This window comes from Oryzias latipes, chromosome 17 (assembly GCF_002234675.1).
Source record: "Oryzias latipes chromosome 17, ASM223467v1".
Classification (NCBI taxonomy): domain Eukaryota; kingdom Metazoa; phylum Chordata; class Actinopteri; order Beloniformes; family Adrianichthyidae; genus Oryzias; species Oryzias latipes.
The window spans coordinates 6,195,268-6,216,914 of NC_019875.2; the positions used below are offsets into that span (position 1 = coordinate 6,195,268).

Here is a 21,647-nt window from a genome sequence, read left to right on the forward strand (position 1 = left end):
CCCCGCCGGCTGCAGTTTGCAGGAAGGATGACGGCGCGACTCTTCTGTCCCTTTAGGCACCGTCTTTCTGCAGCTGCCCTACTCCAAAAGGAAGTACTCCAGCGGGCAGCAGCGCAGGCGCAGGAACTCCACCACCTCCAACAGCCAGGGGCCCTTTGGGGGGGAGGACAGGGTGGGCTTCTACTGGGCCTACAACACCATGCTGACCAAAGCCTGGAGGACGGGACTGCTGGGAGATGAGAGGCTGGCTGACCGCCTGCTCCGAGACTTCACCGACTTCTGCGCCAACAAGGACAACAGGCTGCAGAACCTGTGGGACAGCTGTCAGGAGAAAATGAACGCCAGCGCCCCCTAGCCGGGTCCTCTACATGTGGAGCGTGAGGAGCCCACATCCAGTTCTGCTGTGTGAAAGTCGTGAGAAATGGGTTTTATTGCTACTGTCGTTGGACTCTAACCGCTGTGAGAGTGTGCACTGCAGCAGGCAGAGCGCCGGCGATGTTCCTGTGAGGAACTCGCCTCACTGCTGCAAATGGTTGAACCCGCCCAGCCGAGCTGAAAGGCTCCAGCTAACCAGGACTACCAACCGACCATCACTGTGAGGAGCAGGCTGCCACTGCATTCAGTGTTCGGACTGCATTTCCCAGGTGTCGGTGTTATTAATGAAGATTAAAAGCCAGAATTTCTTTTCTTCCTGGAATTTTACAGCTTCTTCTCTGAAAGACAATCAGCTGATGATTCAATGGAGGGAAGTGAAGGTCCGATGGAAACATGACGGCTGATCCTGCAGAGCCTCACAGTCTCACGCTGTCATGACCACCTTCACACATTCAGAGGACGGTACATTCTGGATATCCGGAGTACCACGGTAACCATGGATCATATTCACAATAAAACTCATCAATAATCTGCTCTGTGGTCAAAGTTCAGACGTTCTGTCATAAAAACAGTCGACGAGGGCTCAGCAGAGAGAAGTAGGAGTCCAGACGGCCCCGCTAGTTAACTAGTTAGCTAGTTACCAGTGGTTCAGACGCTTCACCTCTGTCTCTGGAGACATCCCTCTTCATGATGAGGCTCTTTCCATGAGCAGCATCTCATCCCTTTCAGAGGAACAGGAACTTCCTGTTTGATCCAAAATGAGGTTTGTGTTCTCTAACACTCAGTGGAGCGGATCCACCCGGCTGCTCAGATCCAGAACCTCCTGCAGACTCACAAAGCTACAGAATGCAGAACACGTCCCTCGATTTCAGTGAGACTTCAAACTTTGGTTTATTTACCTCAGGCTATTGAAAGACTACGGAGCCCCTAAAGGGACATCGAAAGAAAAAATTAGTAACAGTTGCACACCTGTTACTAACTGGCTAACATGATTCCTATCTGGCCATTTGTGGTCGTTGGCGCACAGAGGCATTTCCCCAAGTTACCTGGAAATGGTATTACGGGAGCCGATTGAGTTTTACTTTGCTTTTGGACTCGTCTACAAAGAGATTGCAGCTTTGCTTTCTCACGCCACAACTATCTCATTTCTGAACGCCATCTTAAACGCGTTTATTTCGATGCAGGGCTTACAGTTTAGATCCGGTTACCACTTTTAATCAGGAAGAATTAAGGTCCTCCGGTAAACTCCATGGATATCGGTTGATGCATTCCAAGTGCGTTAAAAATGGACTGCAGGTAAGGACAGAACATGTCCGTCTGATTATACAAGAACTTGACCTTCTTGACTTGAAGTCAGAGGAGCCAGACGTCTGCGTCGCCCCAGTTACTTTGTATTTTTGTATTAATGGATGTTAGTAACGGGTGAGCACCAGTTAGTGTTTTCTTCTTCATGTCCCTTTAGGGGCTCTGTAAAAGACAGTCATCGTCTAAATAATAGTTTCGACTCAGAACCAAGTTGTTCTCTTTTACTTGGGTTACTGTTGGTGCATTCACTGTGGAGAAGACGGCTGTAGACCAACCCACGTGGTTTCCACAAACACTCTGAGCATCTTTGGGTTTTTTGAGATTGATCGTCTCCAAACTGGATTCAGAAGCAGAGTTTAGATCTGACCCAACCGTATGCAGTGGCGGCTACTGGTCTGTCAGAGGGGAAGCTCTGATCCTGCCCATGCAACTTCATCTTGCACATGCACTCACGTGTTCCTCGCTCTTTTCATGTCTTTTATATGCCCTGTCAAAGTTAGACAGATCTCCAAACCCCACACCCGTGAGATGGTTTCATCAAGAGGCATGGCCAGCAGTATTTATTTATCACAGCACTTCCATTCAGCCAGCTAACTTTGTCATACCAGGAGAGCTGGAAAGACCTGTTATTTTTCCCTATCTTTTGCACTAAATCAATCTTAGGTGTTGATCTGCCCTGCTGTTAAATTCAAAGTTTTGTCTCGTAAGGAACACTTTCAAATGGCTTCGCCAAAATCAGGTCGACAATATTAGCACCGTCTGCCATCGTGTGCAGTTTCACCCACGACGCTAGCCTAGCCTACTAACGTTATATGAATGAATGAATGATCTAAAAAGAAATATTAAACTCTGTAAAACTGAAACAAGGAATGTGGTGTATAATTGTGTGAAATGTATGATGAAAATCAAGCAATTTCGCCAAGCAAATATCAAAGAAATAGGTTGCAGCAGTTTTTTATTTCAACTGAGCTTGAGAAATCCGTGATGGGACTGAGCGCGAATAGCTTCAGTGATTCCTTATAGTACAGAATCACTGTCAGTCAAAAGGAGATGCAGTCTTTCAACAGACCCTCCAATCAGCCCCTCCAGTCCGGGCCAGCCCACTCCCCATTCACCCCCAGAGACGCTGAGCGTCCATGGGTGGGACATAATCGCAGCGTTTATCCAATGACCGTCTAGTTTTGAAGCGCTGAAAAAAAAAAAGTTCAAAGCAGCCCCATTGAAGTCAATGGACGCAGGGCTTCAATAGGGAAATGCACTGTGATGCTGTGGGAATGTATGAGAAGGAAATCCAGTCAGCCGACCTGCTATATGTAACTGAGTCTGAATGAACTCGTCTTTGAGATGAACGTTTTCTAACACATTTTTAGTCAATAAAATGTTAATACAATAGTACATATTTGACCATTAAGTTTGTGACATTATAAGGGAAGCCGAGCTTCCCTTGCAGTCTTAACCCTTGTGCTATCCTACGCACTTTAACATTGGGAGTTGGGTCATCTAGACCCACTAGACAGTGCTCTGAACCCTTTTTCTTCAATGATTTGTGATCTTCACTGGTGTCCATGGATTACATGAAATCTTTCCACCTTTATCCACCTTTGTCATGGTAGGGAGAACACGTCAATGCAAGGGTGGGGTCATCTAAGAAAGCACAAGGGTTACAGAAATCGCCACTGACAGTCTGGTTTGTTCTGAGGGTCTGTGAGCTGGAATCCATCTGTCTCTCATCAGCCTCAGAAAAACTGGATCCTCTGGTATGTTCTGGATCCGGTTCAAAAACAACATTTTATACCAGGAATTACGGGAGAAAAACCCTTTCAGATAAAAATCTACTTTCCACAAAACAGCTCAGGACATTTCTAGAAAATGTTGAACAAAGAGTCTGTATGAACATTCAAAATAATGATTAAAGTATTTAAATGGGATCACTGACACTATTGGGATGTGACTACAGGCCCCTCAGCAAGGCTTAGGTGGATGCCTTACATCTCATCAGTTTTGCTCTGACGTGCTGCACACACATCACTATAGTAATATTTCTAAGTTTTCGAAAAACATTTCAGCGGCGAGGCTTTTATTTTGAAGGTGTGTCTTTACCGTAAAGCCGGCCGTTAACAGGATCCGTGCGTGACATAAGCAGTGCGGGCGCGGCCACAGTGTCAGAGGACTGAGAGCTCCGGAACCGTCAGGAACCATGAAGCAGAATAGCTGGGCCCGGATCGCCGTCATCCTGCTGTGCGCGCTCCTGTTCGTGGGGGTTCTGGTCGTGAACGCGCTGGCTGGAGCGGGCAGAGGTGAGATGCGCCGCACGCGCCTCAAAACTTTTTGGGGATTCTTTTTTTTTATTTGTTACGCGCTCATATCCGCGTGCTGCTTACATAACATTGACACTTTAGAAACTTTAAGAAAAGTCATGAAAGAAGAACAGGGGGGGGGGGGGCGCTGCAGTTCGGTTCTGGTTCCGTCGGTGTCGGAACATTCCTGCAGGAGTGGGTGTGGCATCAGACCCAGTTCACTGTTTCCTGTTTAGGAGCGCAGACTCCGAATTTCCCTTAAGGCAGAGGAACCGGAGAGTCCGTTCAGGACCGTGACGCTTCTTCCCAGAAATGAAAGATCAGCTCCACTGCAGGTCCACGGAACCGAACCTGTTGGTCAGGATCTCATTGGTCAGGATCTCATTGATCAGGTTCTTGTTGGTCAGGATCTCGTTGATCAGGTTCATGTTGGTCAGCATCTCGTTGGTCAGGATCTTGTTGGTCAGGATCTCATTGGTCAGGATCTCATTGGTCGGGATCTTATTGGTCAGGATCTCTGATCAGGATCTCATTGATCAGGATCTCATTCTTTCTTCCAGGTCCATTCCACTACAGTACAGGAAATGTTTCTGCTCGATACGAGACGGACATCACTCCAGCTGGATGGACCTTCTCCATCTGGGGGGTCATCTATACGTGGTTGACTCTGATGGTCATTTATGTCACGTCATTAGCTTTCAGAGGGTCAGTAAACGCCACACAGAGGATTTGCTGCTGTAGCCTAAAGTTTCTGCTCGTCTGATGTTTCCGGTGTCTCTGAACAGGACCTGGGCTCAGTATCTGCTGCCCTTTGGCTTTCACTTCTCCTGGCTGTTCAACATGCTCCTGAACGTCACGTGGCTTCTCCTGTGGGACAGGGAGTATGTCTTCTGTTATTTTCTGGCACGAGAAAACGCACCTCACTCCACAGGAGCATGTAGGACCACAAACCTTCATCCGGGCAGAGCCACAACCGCACCAAAAGCTTGCAACGTATCCCATAATAGTTCTTGAACGAAAGCAACAGAGGTAGCGGAGCCGGCCCCTGAAATTCCCAGCTAAAGGATGAAGGACAAACGAAGCAGCAGAAAGAGGCTGCAGAACGTCTGTGTTTTGTTGTTTTTGCGTGACAGAAGCCTGTCCTCCATCCAAACCACAAACAAACACGTTAAGGAGGAGGATTAGCTCCCAGCAGGTCTTTAGTTCCTCTGACCGCGTGACGTCATCCAGCGCCATGGAAAACAGCTGCTGAAAAAACATACAAACCTGAAATAAAACTACCTTAAAAAATAAAAAAGGGAACTGTAGAAAAACATGTTCCACAAAAAACTCCATCAACCCGGCAGTGGATGCAGTTTAAAGAAGTCTGCTCCAGCAGCGAGATCCGTCTGCTTCTGTGCAGAAACGGTCACTTTGCAGTAAAACCTGCACGTTACATGAAGGGTTGAGTCCCACGCATTTGAATGCAACACAAAGTCGAGCAGTGAACAGCACAGACACAACAGCACAGTGCTGTCCAACCTCAACATGGCTCCACACCCCTGATCTGACCCTGGGTGAACTCCTGATTCCTGGCGAAGCTGACAGAACGATGAGTGTTTCCATGTTTTCTCCACAGAACATTCAGATCCAGTTTTGATGAGCTTTCCACACAGCAGCTGCTTCCCATAAACACTGGATGATGAGCTCACCACATTGGAACGGCCACTTGCTTGTGTTTATGGTAGACTGCAACATTTTATTTATGATTTTAAACAAATATTATTTAGAGACAACAGGCTGTTTCGTCTCAGTTTCAGGACGTAAACATTTGCTCATGACTGTTGGAGGAGAATAAAAATGTCCTCTTGGACGAAACCCACAGAATTGACCGAACTGTCTGCTGAACAGAGATGGAGCTAGTTACCCGCTGTTGTGATTAGCCTCGCTGATGATATCTGCATCTGCAGCAGCCAAGACTGAACTCTGGACTAGATTGGACCAGACTGGACTAGACTGAATTTTTGGACCAGATTGGACTAGACTGCACCAGACGGGATAAGATTGGACTACAATGAACCAGACCTGACTAGACTGGACCAGACTGCACCAAACTAGACCAGACTGGACCAAACTGGACTAGTCTGGACCAGACTGCACCAGACTGGACCAGATTGGACCAGACTGGACTATGCATGACCAGACTGAATTTTTGGACCAGATTGGACTAGACTGCACCAGACTGGATCAGATTTGGACCACATTGAACCAGACCTGACTAGACTGGACCAGACAGGACCAGACTAAAAAGACTGGACCAGACTTCACCAGACTGGACCAGACTGCACCGGACCAGACTGGACAAGACTATACCAGACTGGACAAGACTCCACCGGATCAGACTGGACAAGACTATACCAGACTGCAACAGACTTGCTCAGGCTCTCTGCTCTTTGTGCTGCAGGTTAATGCTAGTTGCCATGGTTGTGTTGCTGCTGATGGTCATCACCAACTTCAGCGCCTTGTTCTTCTGCTGCTCTGCCACAGACTATTATGGTTTGTGGCTGAAGAGATACCACGGAAAAGACCTGGCCTCTCTCATCCTGCTGGTAGGACTGCACGCCTACGGACCCTAGTCGGCTCTGATCCCTGCAGTGACCGTTCTGCTGGTTGTTTCCAGGTCCAGAATGGCTTGGCCGTCTACACAACATGGACTTCTGTTGCTTCTCTCATAAACTTTTCTCTGGTTCTTCACCTGTGGAATGTGAACAAGAGCACAGCAGCAACCGCATCTCTGTGCATCCTGTTTGCTGAGGTGGCGGGCTGGTAAGATCGACTGTTCTGAACCAGAACCGCCTTCATTAGATATTAGCAGACGAGGCTGTGAAGCATTTCTCTGCATCAGCAGACGTCTGACTATCCCTGGGTTTTATTTGGGAGGATAAAGTGTGGGACGTCCTCTGTGGTTCTGCTCAGGTTTATCCTGGAGAACTGGGTTCTGGACCGCTGGGTTCGTAACATCATCACAGTGTATCCAGTGGTGATCGTGGCTCTCGTTGGGAATGTCTATAAACACTTCAGCGTGGCGGATCCCACTCCGAATTCTGTGTTCATGGGTGAGTTTCCGCCGTTTTCCTCCAGTCCTGATGTCGCAGAGATTCCCCGAGGCTGGTTTATGAAGACCGAGCAGGAGGAGAACCTCCATCTGCTGCTGGACACCTTCACAGCATCATTTGGACTCTTGAGTGTCTCTCTAACTAAACATTTAGGCCGCATTTACACTGCATGGTTCAAGTGACCCAATTCCGATTTTTTCCTCTCATTTGGCACAGATCGGATATGACCGGTGAAAGTGTAAGCAGGACAAACGGGCATGGATTCCGTTTTTCTCAGATCGGATACAGGCCTCTCTCATATGTGGAAATAAATCGGAAACGAATCGGATACGTGCATTTGCGTGTGCCATGTAAGCAAACAAATCGGATATTCCCCAGTAAATGCGAGTCGTACGTCAGTGACATCAACTCAGGACACCACCAACTGAGATCACATGACTTATTAAGGTACTTTTGTGCGCTGATTTTGCTGTCAGCGTGTTACCTTTCAGCCTCAGGCTTCAGAACGTAGTTGGAAACCGCTGTTATGTCCGGTCCGGACCCAAACGGTAACTAATGAAGCGGGACACCGTTGCTATGGAACAGGCTAGAAGCCGTTTATTTCTTTGGGGGGCGTGTATGATGGGGACCGTGTGTGTGTGTGTGCGTGCGTGCGTGCGCGCGCGCGCGCGTGCTTGCGTGTGTAAGGAGAGAAGAGCGGGTGTGAGCGCAGAGCGGGGGACTGACGGAGAACCGTAAATTAAAAAGAAGGTGTCTCGCCCAAAAGTTTTGGAGTCTTTCTTAACCCACTCTGGAGGCTGAGGGTTCAGAACAGAAAAGTGGACCCCGAGGAAATCTCCTGTTCGTTTCTGACCACGGTCGTAAAAGAGAAGTCATCGCGCAGGAAAGGTTCAACACTTGAATCAAACTGTTAGTACAGCATGTCTGCAAACACTTCCTCATTCAGAACTCAGAGAAAGCCGAGCAGCCCTCCTTTTACTCCCCCATGCATCCCCTCAGGAGCGCCCAAGGCAACGCCTCCTTCTGTCGCCGCCTTGCCTCCATGACAACCGCAATCACAAAAGTCAGAAAGAGGTCCGCGGAGGGCGGAAATACTGCGACGTAGTCCTCAGAACGTCTACGTTTGATAGTTTCAGCATTGTATAGTGTAAATGCAAAAATCGGATACGGGTCACTTTTAAAAGACGATGTAAGCAGATAAAAATCGGATATAGTCAGAAAATCCGATATGGGCATCAAGACCTGCAGTGTAAATGCGGCCTTAGACACAGGACCTATAGTTTCTGACATCATCCACACAGAACCAAGCCAGAAGTAAATAATTCTGTCCTAAACATATTTTTGAGTAGTATTTTTTCCAAACATTGATGTTAAAATATTCAGGCAGAAGTGGGTGGAGCTTATTGACTGTAGTTTACTCCACCCACCTTAAAGCACTCAGAAACTGAGCCAGACAAAGGGAAGGAAAGACGCCTGTCAATCAAAGAAATGCAGGCCAAATATGCGTAAATGTGAGTTCTGGTGTAATAAATAGACCCTCCCCCCAGAAAAATAAAATTCAGAAACTTTAGGAAGGAGGTCTGAGGTCTGAGGTCCAGCAGAGAGAGAACCGGACCTGCAGAGAGGCTGAAGGAACTCCAGCTCTGTCAGGATAGCTGACCACACGGTCTCCGAGCACCTTTGCGTGTTCAGAACGTTTTTATCTGAGGACCGCTCTCTTTAAACAGATCCGCTTCTTGTCTCATCAGTGGTTCTGCTGGTTCTGGCCTGCATCCTCTTCATCTCTCGGATTTTCACGGTCATCTGGAGGAACAAGTGGCGCCCGCTGTACTCGCCAGGTTCTGCTCGGCTGATGGTGTCCCCGCTCGACGGCAGTCGGGACAAGGCCCTTTCCTGAGGGGACGACCTGCTACGTCATCGCAGGACTTCCGTCCCGACCGGAAGGTGGAACCCCTTATGAAATGAGACTCTGTTTGGGTGGAGAGAAGAAACCAGAGGAGGAGCTCTGACGGTCCTTTAATCACAGCCTCCAGCTTTCTGCGCTCTTAATCTGCAGCATTTATGGCTTCCTCATGTAAAACAACCTATTAACCTATTCAGCCTTATGTATGATTTTTATTCTTTTGTACTTAAACACCACAACAGTCTAGAATGAAATGTCAAAAAAAAACATTTCGTCTCTTTCATTCGATGCTGCTGAAGGAAACAAACGTTACACTCTTTCTGTTCAATAAATGTTGCTTGTCTTTTATTTTGTGGTCATTCGTGTTGTGGTCATTCGTTTTGGGGTCATTCCTGTTGTGGTCATTCCTGTTGTGGTCATTCGTGTTGTGGTCATTCCTGTTGGGGTCATTCGTGTTGTGGTCATTCGTGTTGGGGTCATTCGTGTTGTGGTCATTCGTGTGGTCATTCGTGTTGGGGTCATTCGTGTTGGGGTCACTCGTGTTGTTGTCACTCGTGTTTTTGTCACTCGTGTTGGGGTCATTCGTGTTGGGGTCATTCGTGTGGTCATTCGTGTTGTCATTCGTGTTGTGGTCATTCGTGTTGTCATTCGTGTGGTTATTTGTTTTGGGGTCATTCGTGTGGTCATTCGTGTTGTCACTCGTGTTGTTCTCACTCGTTATGTTGTCACTAGTGTTGGGGTCATTCGTGTGGTCATTCGTGTTGGGGTCATTCGTGTGGTCATTCGTGTTGTCACTCGTGTTGGGGTCATTCGTGTTGTGGTCATTCATGTTGTCACTCGTGTTGGGGTCATTCGTGTTGTGGTCATTCGTTTTGGGGTCATTCCTGTTGTGGTCATTCCTGTTGTGGTCATTCGTGTTGTGGTCATTCCTGTTGGGGTCATTCGTGTTGTGGTCATTCGTTTTGGGGTCATTCGTGTTGTGGTCATTCGTGTTGTGGTCATTCATGTTGTTGTCACTTGTGTTGTTGTCACTCGTTATGTTGTCACTCGTGTTGGGGTCATTCGTGTTGTCACTCGTGTTGTTGTCATTCGTTATGTTGTCACTCGTGTTGGGGTCATTCGTTTTGGGGTCATTCGTGTTGTGGTCATTAGTGTTGGGGTCATTCTCGTGGTTATTCGTGTTGGGATCATTCGTGTTGGGGTCATTCGTGTTGTGGTCATTAGTGTTGGGGTCATTAGTGTTGGGGTCATTCGTGTTGGGGTCATTCGTGTGGTCATTCGTGTTGGGGTCATTCTTGTGGTCATTCGTGTTGTCACTCGTGTTAGGGTCATTCGTGTTGTGGTCATTCATGTTGGGGTCATTCGTGTTGTCACTCGTGTTGGGGTCATTCATGTTGGGGTCATTCGTGTTGGGGTCATTCGTGTGGTCATTCGTGTTGGGGTCATTCGTGTTGGGTTCATTCGTGTTGGGGTCATTCGTGTGGTCATTCGTGTTGTCACTCGTGTTGGGGTCATCCGTGTTGTGGTCATTCGTGTTGGGGTCATTCGTGTGGTCATTCATGTTGTCACTCGTGTTGGGTTCATTCGTGGGTCATTCGTGTTGGGGTCATTCGTGTTGGGGTCATTCGTGGTGTCACTTGTGTTGTGGTCATTCGTGGTGTCACTCGTGTTGTGGTCATTCGTATGGTCATTCGTGTTGGGGTCATTCGTGTTGTGGTCTTTCGTGTGGTCATTCGTGTTGGGGTCTTTCGTGTTGGGGTCATTCGTGTTGTGGTCATTCCTGTTGGGGTCATTCGTGTTGTGGTCATTCGTTTTGGGGTCATTCGTGTTGTGGTCATTCGTGTTGTGGTTATTCGTTTTGGGGTCATTCCTGTTGTGGTCATTCGTGTTGTTGTCACTTGTGTTGTTGTCACTCGTTATGTTGTCACTCGTGTTGGGGTCATTCGTGTTGTCACTCGTGTTGTTGTCACTCGTTATGTTGTCACTCGTGTTGGGGTCATTCGTTTTGGGGTCATTCGTGTTGTGGTCATTAGTGTTGGGGTCATTCTCGTGGTTATTCGTGTTGGGATCATTCGTGTTGGGGTCATTCGTGTTGTGGTCATTAGTGTCGGGGTCATTCGTGTTGGGGTCATTCGTGTGGTCATTCGTGTTGGGGTCATTCTTGTGGTCATTCGTGTTGTCACTCGTGTTAGGGTCATTCGTGTTGTGGTCATTCGTGTTGGGGTCATTCGTGTGGTAATTCGTGTTGTCACTCGTGTTGGGGTCATTCGTGTTGGGGTCATTCGTGTTGTGGTCATTCGTGTGGTCATTCGTGTTGGGGTCATTCGTGTTGGGTTCATTCGTGTTGGGGTCATTCGTGTGGTCATTCGTGTTGTCACTCGTGTTGGGTTCATTCGTGTTGTGGTCATTCGTGTTGGGGTCATTCGTGTGGTCATTCATGTTGTCACTCGTGTTGGGTTCATTCGTGGGTCATTCGTGTTGGGGTCATTCGTGTTGGGGTCATTCGTGGTGTCACTTGTGTTGTGGTCATTCGTGGTGTCACTCGTGTTGTGGTCATTCGTATGGTCATTCGTGTTGGGGTCATTCGTGTTGTGGTCTTTCGTGTGGTCATTCGTGTTGGGGTCTTTCGTGTTGGGGTCATTCGTGTTGTGGTCATTCCTGTTGGGGTCATTCGTGTTGTGGTCATTCGTTTTGGGGTCATTCGTGTTGTGGTCATTCGTGTTGTGGTTATTCGTTTTGGGGTCATTCCTGTTGTGGTCATTCGTGTTGTTGTCACTTGTGTTGTTGTCACTCGTTATGTTGTCACTCGTGTTGGGGTCATTCGTGTTGTCACTCGTGTTGTTGTCACTCGTTATGTTGTCACTCGTGTTGGGGTCATTCGTTTTGGGGTCATTCGTGTTGTGGTCATTAGTGTTGGGGTCATTCTCGTGGTTATTCGTGTTGGGATCATTCGTGTTGGGGTCATTCGTGTTGTGGTCATTAGTGTCGGGGTCATTCGTGTTGGGGTCATTCGTGTGGTCATTCGTGTTGGGGTCATTCTTGTGGTCATTCGTGTTGTCACTCGTGTTAGGGTCATTCGTGTTGTGGTCATTCGTGTTGGGGTCATTCGTGTGGTAATTCGTGTTGTCACTCGTGTTGGGGTCATTCGTGTTGGGGTCATTCGTGTTGTGGTCATTCGTGTGGTCATTCGTGTTGGGGTCATTCGTGTTGGGTTCATTCGTGTTGGGGTCATTCGTGTGGTCATTCGTGTTGTCACTCGTGTTGGGTTCATTCGTGTTGTGGTCATTCGTGTTGGGGTCATTCGTGTGGTCATTCATGTTGTCACTCGTGTTGGGTTCATTCGTGGGTCATTCGTGTTGGGGTCATTCGTGTTGGGGTCATTCGTGGTGTCACTCCTGTTGTGGTCATTCGTATGGTCATTCGTGTTGGGGTCATTCGTGTTGTGGTCATTCGTGTGGTTATTCGTGTTGTCATTCGTGTTGTGGTCATTCCTGTTGGGGTCATTCGTGTTGTGGTCATTCGTTTTGGGGTCTTTCGTGTTGGGGTCATTCGTGTGGTCATTCGTGTGGTCATTCGTGTTTGGTCATTCCTGTTGGGGTCATTCGTGTTGTGGTCATTCGTTTTGGGGTCATTCGTGTTGTGGTCATTCGTGTTGTGGTCATTCGTGTTGTGGTCATTCGTTTTGGGGTCATTCCTGTTGTGGTCATTCGTGTTGTTGTCACTTGTGTTGTTGTCACTCGTTATGTTGTCACTCGTGTTGGGGTCATTCGTGTTGTCACTCGTGTTGTTGTCACTCGTTATGTTGTCACTCGTGTTGGGGTCATTCGTTTTGGGGTCATTCGTGTTGTGGTCATTAGTGTTGGGGTCATTCTCGTGGTCATTAGTGTAGGGGTCATTCGTGTTGGGGTCATTCGTGTGGTCATTCGTGTTGGGGTCATTCTTGTCGTCATTCGTGTTGTCACTCGTGTTAGGGTCATTCGTGTTGTGGTCATTCGTGTTGGGGTCATTCGTGTGGTCATTCGTGTTGTCACTCGTGTTGGGGTCATTCGTGTTGGGGTCATTCGTGTTGTGGTCATTCGTGTTGGGGTCATTCGTGTTGGGGTCATTCGTGTTGGGTTCATTCGTGTTGGGGTCATTCGTGTGGTCATTCGTGTTGTGGTCATTCGTGTGGTCATTCGTGTTGTTGTTGTCACTCGTGTTGGGGTCATTCGTGTTGGGGTCATTCGTGTGGTCATTCGTGTTGGGGTCTTTCGTGTTGGGGTCATTCGTGTGGTCATTCGTGTTGTTGTCACTCGTGTTGGGGTCATTCGTGTTGTGGTCATTCGTGTGGTCATTCGTGTTGGGGTCATTCGTGTTGGGGTCACTCGTGTTGTTGTCACTCGTGTTTTTGTCACTCGTGTTGGGGTCATTCGTGTTGGGGTCATTCGTGTGGTCATTCGTGTTGTCATTCGTGTTGTGGTCATTCGTGTTGTCATTCGTGTGGTTATTTGTTTTGGGGTCATTCGTGTGGTCATTCGTGTTGTTCTCACTCGTTGTGTTGTCACTCGTGTTGGGGTCATTCGTGTGGTCATTCCTGTTGGGGTCATTCGTGTGGTCATTCGTGTTGTCACTCGTGTTGGGGTCATTCGTGTTAGGGTCATTCGTGTTGTGGTCATTCATGTTGTCACTCGTGTTGGGGTCATTCGTGTTGGGGTCATTCGTGTTGTGGTCATTCGTGTTAGGGTCATTTGAGTTGTGGTCATTCGTGTTGGGGTCATTCGTGTGGTCATTCGTTTTTTCACTCGTGTTGTTCTCACTCGTTATGTTGTCACTCGTGTTGTTCTCACTCGTTATGTTGTCACTCGTGTTGGGGTCATTCGTGTTGTCACTCGTGTTGGGGTCATTCGTGTTGTGGTCATTCGTGTTGGGGTCATTCGTGTTGTGGTCATTCGTGTTGGGGTCATTCGTTTTTTCACTCGTGTTGTTCTCACTCGTTATGTTGTCACTCGTGTTGGGGTCATTCGTGTGGTCATTCGTGTTGTCACTCGTGTTAGGGTCATTCGTGTGGTCATTCGTGTTGTCACTCGTGTTGGGGTCATTCGTGTTGGGGTCATTCGTGTTGGGGTCATTCGTGTGGTTATTCGTGTTGGGGTCATTCGTGTTGGGGTCATTCGTGTTGGGGTCATTCGTGTTGTCACTCGTGTTGGGGTCATTCGTGTTGTGGTCATTCGTGTTGTGGTCATTCGTGTGGTCATTCGTGGTGGGGTCATTCGTGTGGTCATTCGTGTTATTGTCACTCGTGTTGGGGTCATTCGTGTTGGGGTCATTTGTGTGGTCATTCACGTTGGGGTCATTTGTGTTGTGGTCATTTGCAAGGTTGTCAGTAATGCTGAAAACTGGGCGGCGGTCTGTCGTGGCGCCACGCTATCACATGAACAACTATGAGCAGTTTAGACTCACCAATGAAGCACGTTTCAGTACTGTGGGAGGAGCCCAAAGCACCTGTGGAAAACACCCCTCAGGATTTGAGCCAGAGCCTGATTTCCATGGTGTAGCCCCCCCCCCCCCCCTCTCCCTCTCCCCCATCAGACCACAGCTCATCTTCCTCAGGGTGGATCTATAAGGTCCTGTTTTCTTCATGTCATTCTCCAGATGCTCTGCTTCCTCTCTGGAATCCAAAACGGGAAGTTTGTTCCACAGACTGAGCATATTTGTCTGTTTCTTCCTTTTCTCACAGAGGAAATCATTCTTCACGTTTCATTTCATCTTTTTGCACTAAAATCATTTTGACGTCAGCAGCGACGCGATGCCTCTTTTCTGTTGTACGAAGTCGACTTCTGAGCAGAACCGCTGTGACCTTTGTCTGACTGAACTGGCAATTTTGAGGAGGACAAATACGAAAATAGTTCAGACAAACTGTGGCTTTGCAAATATTATCAGGCCCTGTTTCATTCCATCTGGAGGAGAAAGTGAAATTCAGACTGGAATGAAGTTTCACCACAGAGAGAACATGAACTCCCCATAAATGAACCATTCAGCATTCTAGAAAACGGTCACCTCCAAATAAAACCAGAGGGTTGTCTCAAAGGACAAAAGAAACTAAAGTTGGTCAAAAGTTAAAAGACCATCTCTAAAAAGCGTGACGTTTCTGAGACGACAGCAGCTCATTCCAGCAGAAGATGAAGCTCCACGGGACTGCAGACCTCCATGCACGTGTCTGCAAGAGGAGAAGAAGAGGAGCATCCCAGCTGAAGGTCATAGAAACAAGACGGACATTTGCTCCAAGGCCCAAAGTTCCCCCAGGAGACAAGGAAACTAAACCGGAGCTTTATGGGAACATGAAGCAAACCAAGAAAAGGACTCTGCTGTGAAAAACACAAACATCTGTCTCAGATCTGCAGGAACAATTTAAAGCTTAAGACTATTAAGATGTTCCAAAGCCTAATATGTTTGCTGAAAGCTTTGCCTCTGATCTCGGTCCACAGGCCTTCCACCAGGATCTGGACCAAAGCATGAAGCTGTTCTGAGGTGGTATATGAAGCATGTGGTATCAGCTGAAGCATGCTGAACAACAAGGGGGTTTCAGAGCTTTAAAAGAAAGTTTTAGAAGGTCCCCTGCAGGAAAAATTAGCCAAAATGTAGCAAAGAAAAACTGGGAAGCACTTTTAGAAAACACACAGTATTCCAGTTAATCCTAGAATACATTTAAGGTTAACAAAAATGTATGAAGTGGTGAGGACATCGTGTGAACGTCATCAATCTGTAAATTTAACGTTAAAACAAATAACAAGTTGCATCTATTTTTCTGCAAGACTATAAACCTGCAGTGTTTCCTGTATGCTAGAAGTTTGATATTTACCTACAACACTCAGTCATTTAAAAGGATTAAAAATGTTATGACTGTAAAACTTTCTCTAAACTTTAGAGATGTAGAACACAAAGCCATATAGAAGGAAAACAAGTTTGCCTTTAAAAAGTTTTGATGTGAATTTCCAGCTATGGGAGTCACAGAGTAATGGGAATGAATTCTTGAAAGGAGTCCAGCAGCTTTTTCTTCACCTCACCCTGCCATGTATGGAAGCGTTTCTGTCTCATAATTCAAAATAAAAGTCAGTACCGGAAAAGCTTTTTCATTTTAACAATAAAGCTCCTTTCGTTGACTCATAAATAAAATTAAAAATCCAAACCGCTTTTTCTTTTTCAACACAGCTCATTCTATCATCTAATTAAAACGATAGAGAAAATGGTATTTGAAATTTCATTTTCAAAATGTTCTCTGGCAAATGTGTAGCAAAATTCATTTAGAAATGTTTAATTTGACAATTAAAATGGATTAACAGAAATGCTTTATCATTTTCACAATGTAAATGCATCAAATGACTCAAAAATAAAAATAAATTATCCAAAATACTTTTTCATTCTCTACTTGAACATCTCACATTCGGTGACATAATTAAAGTGATAATGCAAAGAGGGGATTGCATTTTTATTTTCACATCCACAGCCCAAAAACTGCTATAATTCAATTCAATCTAGCAGATCCAGGGGGGAGTAAAAGAATTGATTTTTCATTTTATTTTTGAGTCAACAAATGCAGCTTTATTGAGAAAATGAAAAAGCATTTTAGGTATTGACTATTATTTTGAATTATGAGACAGAGATGCTTCCATACTCCGTGCAGTTCCTTGTGTTCGGTTGCAGTCCCGGGTGGCGGCACTGGGGGCAGCAGAGAGCCCACGTGTCCCTGTCCGGACACAACTCCCGGAAGAAGAAGAGAGGAGATTCAGGAAGTAAATAAACGAGGAAGTGCAGCTTTGGACCGCGGAATTAGCTGCACCTGATCTCCACAGAACCAGGTTCTGATCATTATAAACAGCTTCAGAATGTCCAAGAACACTGTATCCGACCGGTTCCGAAAGGTAGACGTCGACGAATACGACGAGAACAAGTTTGTGGACGATGAAGAGGGAGGGGAGAACCAGACCGGTCCGGACGAGGCGGAGGTGGACTCGCTGCTGAGACAATATCCTTTCGAGCAACCTTAAGCCATGTGTGGCGTGGCTCGGTCCAGTTTGGCCAGGTGGTTGTTGATGCTGGCTCGTTTTCGGGTTCTGTGAGCGCGCGGCGTTTGGGCTTCTTCCTGTACGTAACGCCCCCGCCCCCCGCCCCGAATCTTTGATATGTTCCGCTCCTTTGATTGTGTGAAAGGAACCCAACCGGGCCTCGGGAGGTCACCGGTCTGATCATGATCATGATCAGCATCATTTCGAGCTCAGAAACAATCTGGTACCGTTTCCACGACCACAGAGTTCTTTCCTTCAGAAGAGACTGAGAAGCGTCGGTCACGTGATCTGCAGGGGTCCTCAGCATCACCGGAAGAGGATGCTCCTGACCTTTGCAGATCCCTCTGGGTCTGGCTGGACCGAAGGCCTCGCTCTGAAGAAAAGGTCATCCAGAGGAAAAGTGTCTGCAGAAAACACTTTGGGTCTCAGGTTCCCTTCTGTGCCACACGCGTGTGGATGTTCCACATGGTTCTGAGGGACGTTCACTCATAGACCGATCGCGAGTTGGTGTTGATGTCAATGAACTGCTCATCTTCAGTTCATGATCAGCACCGTACCCACGAGTCGGCCCGTTTCATGACATGCTGCTGGACGAGGACAGAAGCGACGGGAAGAATCTTCTGAAACTCCTCCGCTCACATCTCTTTCAGCAGATTTGACGTTTCTGTCCTGTCCAGTCTGCTGCTGTGCAGGAAGTCCACAGTGTCTGGCCCTCTGATTGTCTTTGGTTCCTCTGTAGTCCTTGACTTCTGTTTGCAAAGGGAACCAGAACGGAGCGCTGCGCGCAGTCCTGAAGAACCCTCCAGTCAACTCCAAGAACCAGAATGCCAAAGTAAGACTTTGATTACATCTGAGCTTTGATGATGCAGTCACATTTGATCACATGTGCATGAGCTTAACCCTTGTACTGTCTTAGATGACCCCACCCTTACATTGACGTGTTCTCCCTACCATGACAAAGGTGGATAAAGGTGGAAAGATTTCATGTAATCCATGGACACCAGTGAAGATCACAAATCATTGAAGAAAAAAGGTTCAGAGCACTGTCTAGTGGGTCTAGATGACCCAACTCTCAATGGTAAAATGGCCTGAAGCGAGCGCTCAGAACGCCACAGTGACATGTCTGCTTTGAAAGAGTCATGAGCAGAACCTCTCTAATCTGAAGATCAGAACTTAAATTCCTGGCTTGTTGTTTCTGTCCCACCGTGACCCGCTTTAGCGTTTCCTGTTCTGAACCACTGATGACACAAAGGCTGTCATGAGCCAGTTTGGCCACATGGGGCAGAACCACAGCAGGGGGGTGTCTCAGCATCCGTTACATTCACAACAGAGCTTTGCTTGAAGGTTTCCCCAAGCTGCATGCTTTAGGTGGCAGCAGAACCTGTAGAGGAACGTCCTCACAGGCAAGCAGTGGATGCAGTTTGCTTGTCTTCATCATGAGTCTGCAGTGAAACCTTTGTGCTTCCTTCAGGAAGGAGTGCAGCAGCTGGTGGTCAAGGTGCTCTGCAGCTTTAAGGGCAGTGACATAGAAAAGACGGTGAGCTCTTTGGACAAAGGTGAAGTGGACCTGCTGATGAAATACATCTACAAGGGCTTTGAGAAGCCCTCGGACAACAGCAGCGCCACTCTGCTGCAGTGGCACGAAAAGGTGAGTTAAAGCAGAGAGAGAAAGAAAAAAAAAAAGAAACCTCAGGATCTGAGCAGGGATTCTGTGACCCTGAATTGACACTGGCCTGTCTGCGGCCTGTCTGCAATTCATCTGCAGTCGGACTGCGGCCTGTCTGCTGACCCCATTATGTTGTGTGGGGAGTCCGTATTGATCCTAGAGGAGTGGTTTGTCCTGTCCCTCCATGGTGGAGTAGCTGTTCCCGCTCTCTCAACACTGAAGATGTTTTCCTCTCCTAACAGTTCTTGTAAAAAGATGTTTTTGAACCTCCATAATTAAACTTTCCTCACTTGTGGTGGTGTAATCCGTGGTTTTAACGTGGGTTTTCGCGTGAGCACGTCACCGTAAATCATATCTTATATAGTTTTATTTTGCAACCTAAAGCAGATTCCAGTTCCTTAGCTTTTAGCCTCAAAATTGACGTGTAAACAGACTGGAACTAGAACTCCTGTTTAAAGCTGGGGTTGGACGGAATGCTAACCTGGCAAATGCGATGTAAACATTCAAAATAATGGATGCTCTCTCTTTTGTGTCGACGCATCGCAGACGCTCCAGTGGAAATCAGCCTTAACTGTTAAAGGGCCTATTCCACGCTAAATCAACTTTTGGAGCTTTTAAATTTGTTATAATCTTCATTCCTCACTTAAAACTCCCCCAAAGTGGTATTTGGATCCATTCATGCATTTGTGAGTATTCCTCTAAAAAACCTGCTCTCTGAGCACCAGCCCCCGAGACTCTTTGCTGCCAGCCCCACCCCCAGGCTAACAGACACGCCCACTTTCTCAGTGGAGCTAGTGGTGATCGGCTAAAAGCTTTCAATTTATATGAACAATATGAACATCCATCTTTGTAAAAGTTCAGATGTTTGTTGTCGTGGGAGAAACTCAGACACTGCTGAGGCCGACTCTAGGATGATGTCATGAAATGGGCGACACCCACAAGGAAAGAAAGGCGGAGCCTCAGAGATCGAGTCGTCTTACTTCCAGGTTAGAAAATGAGCTGCAAATAACTCGTATTGTAAAGGAAGGTCAAAGGAAGTTAGAAAAGTGCTTTACAAGTTTAACATTGACCATTAAACGGGTCAAATCAATCCATTTATGAACTTGACCAATCAGATGGACTCCTTCACGTTGTTGACCAATCAGATGGAGCTCTTCTAGGTCAGATGTTCACCTTCTATGTAGACGAGGGTCATTTGGAGTATAATGAGTTATGTTATTGACTGTGGCATTTTGTCTGATGTGCGGTTCGTTCAGGTATCACAGTTATGTCGTCATCACAATATTCAGCACTTGTGAGTCTTCCTCATATCGTGCAGCCCTATTCTTTAGTTTTCCAACGGTAACATATGGTCAAATATGGATATAGTTTAGTCTGGAAGGTTAAAGAAAAGCAGGATTTGGATCTTTACAAACTTTATAAAAATTTCATATAAACTGAACTGATTCCGTTTTACTTGGATTCAGGAATCTGCATCTTCCTCTTCTTCATGGTTTGCTGGGATTTCCTGCTAAGTTCTTTCTTTGTGTGTCTGTAGGTTCTAGCAGTGGGAGGCGTCGGTTCCATTGTCAGAGTTCTGACTGCTAGAAAATCCGTCTGATCCTCTCAGAACCAGCGGCTTCCTGCAACATCTGGACTTTTCCTCCCGAACCAGAGCCAGGTGTCTTCATCTTCCTCCTTTTCGCTCTGGCTGTGGTGTGCTGGCGTTCCAGCCAGCGTGCAGAGCCCTGCTTCGCTGTGGGAGCGCCCTCTGCAGCCCTGCTGATGAACTGCAGTGTTCCTCTCACTTCTCCAGCAGCTCCTGGGGACCGAAGCTCTGCTGCTTCCCTCCTGTCCAGAGCATGCTGGGACGGGACCTGAACTTCTGAACACACTCTTCTCTTTTTACTTTTCTACTTCCTCCAACCTCTAAACTGTTTTTTATCTGAAGAAACGGGAACAATAAAGCCTGTGGAAATACGGACTGGTGGGTCACTTTGCAGAGGGAGTCACCTTTCAGTTTTTACAGTCCGTGCAGACGGGCGAGTCGGTTTTTGGAGCTGCAATAAGATGTTTTGGTTTCATTCAGCTCTAAAGCCCTCCCGGCTACAGTGGTGGTCCTGCTGAAGGTTCAGGTGCAGAACCAGACCCACAGTCTGTTGGTTGAATTTGAGCTTCAGCTCTGCGCCGTGCTGAGAGGGTTTCTGTAGTCCTGGTTCCTCATCAGTTTTGGACTTAAGGTTTCTGTGATGCTGCAGACCTCACAGGCTTTAGAACGGGGGTCTCAAACTCAATTTAGCTGGGGACCACAGAAGGCAGGGTCTAGCTGAGGGAGGGCCGCAACTTCAACGCACACACACAACTTGTGAGTGTCTGAGACCCAATAAATGTGTATTGAACATATATTATACTAAACTATTAACTATGCTCTATTAGTAACAACAAAAAAAAATCAATAAGTAAATGAATTAGTAATACATTTCTGTTTATTCAGTCTTCTATATTTGCTGGTTTTATAATTTAAACGCCCCTATTAAACCCAAAAGATTACTTAAATTCTACAGTTCTGTAAATCCATCAATGGTTCTTCTGAACACGGCTTCTCTTGTCTTCTCACTGCTGGACACTTGGCAGCACTTCCTCCCAAACAGCTGAGACCCTCAGTGTGTATGAAGAGGATTGACAGTAAATCTGGACTGAACTTGAACTTATTGAAATTTAAGGTGGAGAAGTCAGAGGATGTGCTCCCAATTCTGAGTCTGTGTTGGATTTTTTTTAATGTTTACTCTTTAAACCACAAATCAGTAAATGAGAAACAAAATTCAGAAACCATTCTTGGATTTTCTTTCTCATGACATTTTGCACGTTTAAACCCTGGTCATAAGTTATTGTAGAGCAGCCGGTCAGTCACTCCTATATCTTAATATTGAATTCAAACTGGTTTATAAAATAACAGGCGCTGTTCACTGGAGATCAGAACAATCG

General features: G+C 46.8%; 3 protein-coding genes across 10 annotated transcripts in view; all 3 read left to right on the plus strand.

The window, feature by feature from the left end:
- The window catches only part of depdc5 (DEP domain containing 5), a 30,586-nt gene extending 27,703 nt beyond the window's left edge, over positions 1 to 2,883 (plus strand). For all 8 annotated transcript variants that reach the window (XM_023964806.1, XM_023964804.1, XM_023964810.1 and 5 more), the window contains one exon: positions 57 to 2,883. In XM_023964806.1, coding sequence (XP_023820574.1) covers positions 57 to 355 — 299 coding nt within the window. In that variant the 3' untranslated portion in view covers positions 356 to 2,883. The remainder of the gene's footprint in view (positions 1 to 56) is intronic.
- Positions 2,884 to 3,287: 404 nt separating this feature from the next.
- On the plus strand, positions 3,288 to 9,323 carry LOC101170005. Its single transcript, XM_004085540.4, has 7 exons — positions 3,288 to 3,977; positions 4,538 to 4,682; positions 4,763 to 4,858; positions 6,421 to 6,565; positions 6,637 to 6,782; positions 6,933 to 7,072; positions 8,821 to 9,323. Exons 1-7 carry the CDS (start codon positions 3,878 to 3,880, stop codon positions 8,967 to 8,969), a joined length of 921 nt encoding a protein of 306 aa, XP_004085588.3. The 5' UTR covers positions 3,288 to 3,877; the 3' UTR covers positions 8,970 to 9,323.
- Positions 9,324 to 16,716: 7,393 nt separating this feature from the next.
- On the plus strand, positions 16,717 to 20,646 carry LOC101163273 (actin-related protein 2/3 complex subunit 5). Its single transcript, XM_011486139.3, has 4 exons — positions 16,717 to 16,977; positions 17,777 to 17,849; positions 18,489 to 18,665; positions 20,221 to 20,646. The coding sequence occupies exons 1-4, from the start codon at positions 16,838 to 16,840 to the stop codon at positions 20,281 to 20,283; spliced, it is 453 nt and encodes a 150-aa protein (XP_011484441.1). The 5' UTR covers positions 16,717 to 16,837; the 3' UTR covers positions 20,284 to 20,646.
- Positions 20,647 to 21,647: the final 1,001 nt, after the last annotated feature.

Coding starts and splice junctions, on each gene's coding strand:
- LOC101170005 (XM_004085540.4), top strand. CDS start 3,878: ATGAAGCAGAATAGCTGGGCCCGGATCGCCGTCATCCTGCTGTGCGCG. Junction 6,783..6,932: donor TTTGCTGAGGTGGCGGGCTG/GTAAGATCGACT, acceptor GGTTCTGCTCAG/GTTTATCCTGGAGAACTGGG. Junction 7,073..8,820: donor TCCGAATTCTGTGTTCATGG/GTGAGTTTCCGC, acceptor TTGTCTCATCAG/TGGTTCTGCTGGTTCTGGCC.
- LOC101163273 (XM_011486139.3), top strand. CDS start 16,838: ATGTCCAAGAACACTGTATCCGACCGGTTCCGAAAGGTAGACGTCGAC. Junction 16,978..17,776: donor GTGGACTCGCTGCTGAGACA/ATATCCTTTCGA, acceptor TTCTGTTTGCAA/AGGGAACCAGAACGGAGCGC. Junction 18,666..20,220: donor TGCTGCAGTGGCACGAAAAG/GTGAGTTAAAGC, acceptor GTGTGTCTGTAG/GTTCTAGCAGTGGGAGGCGT.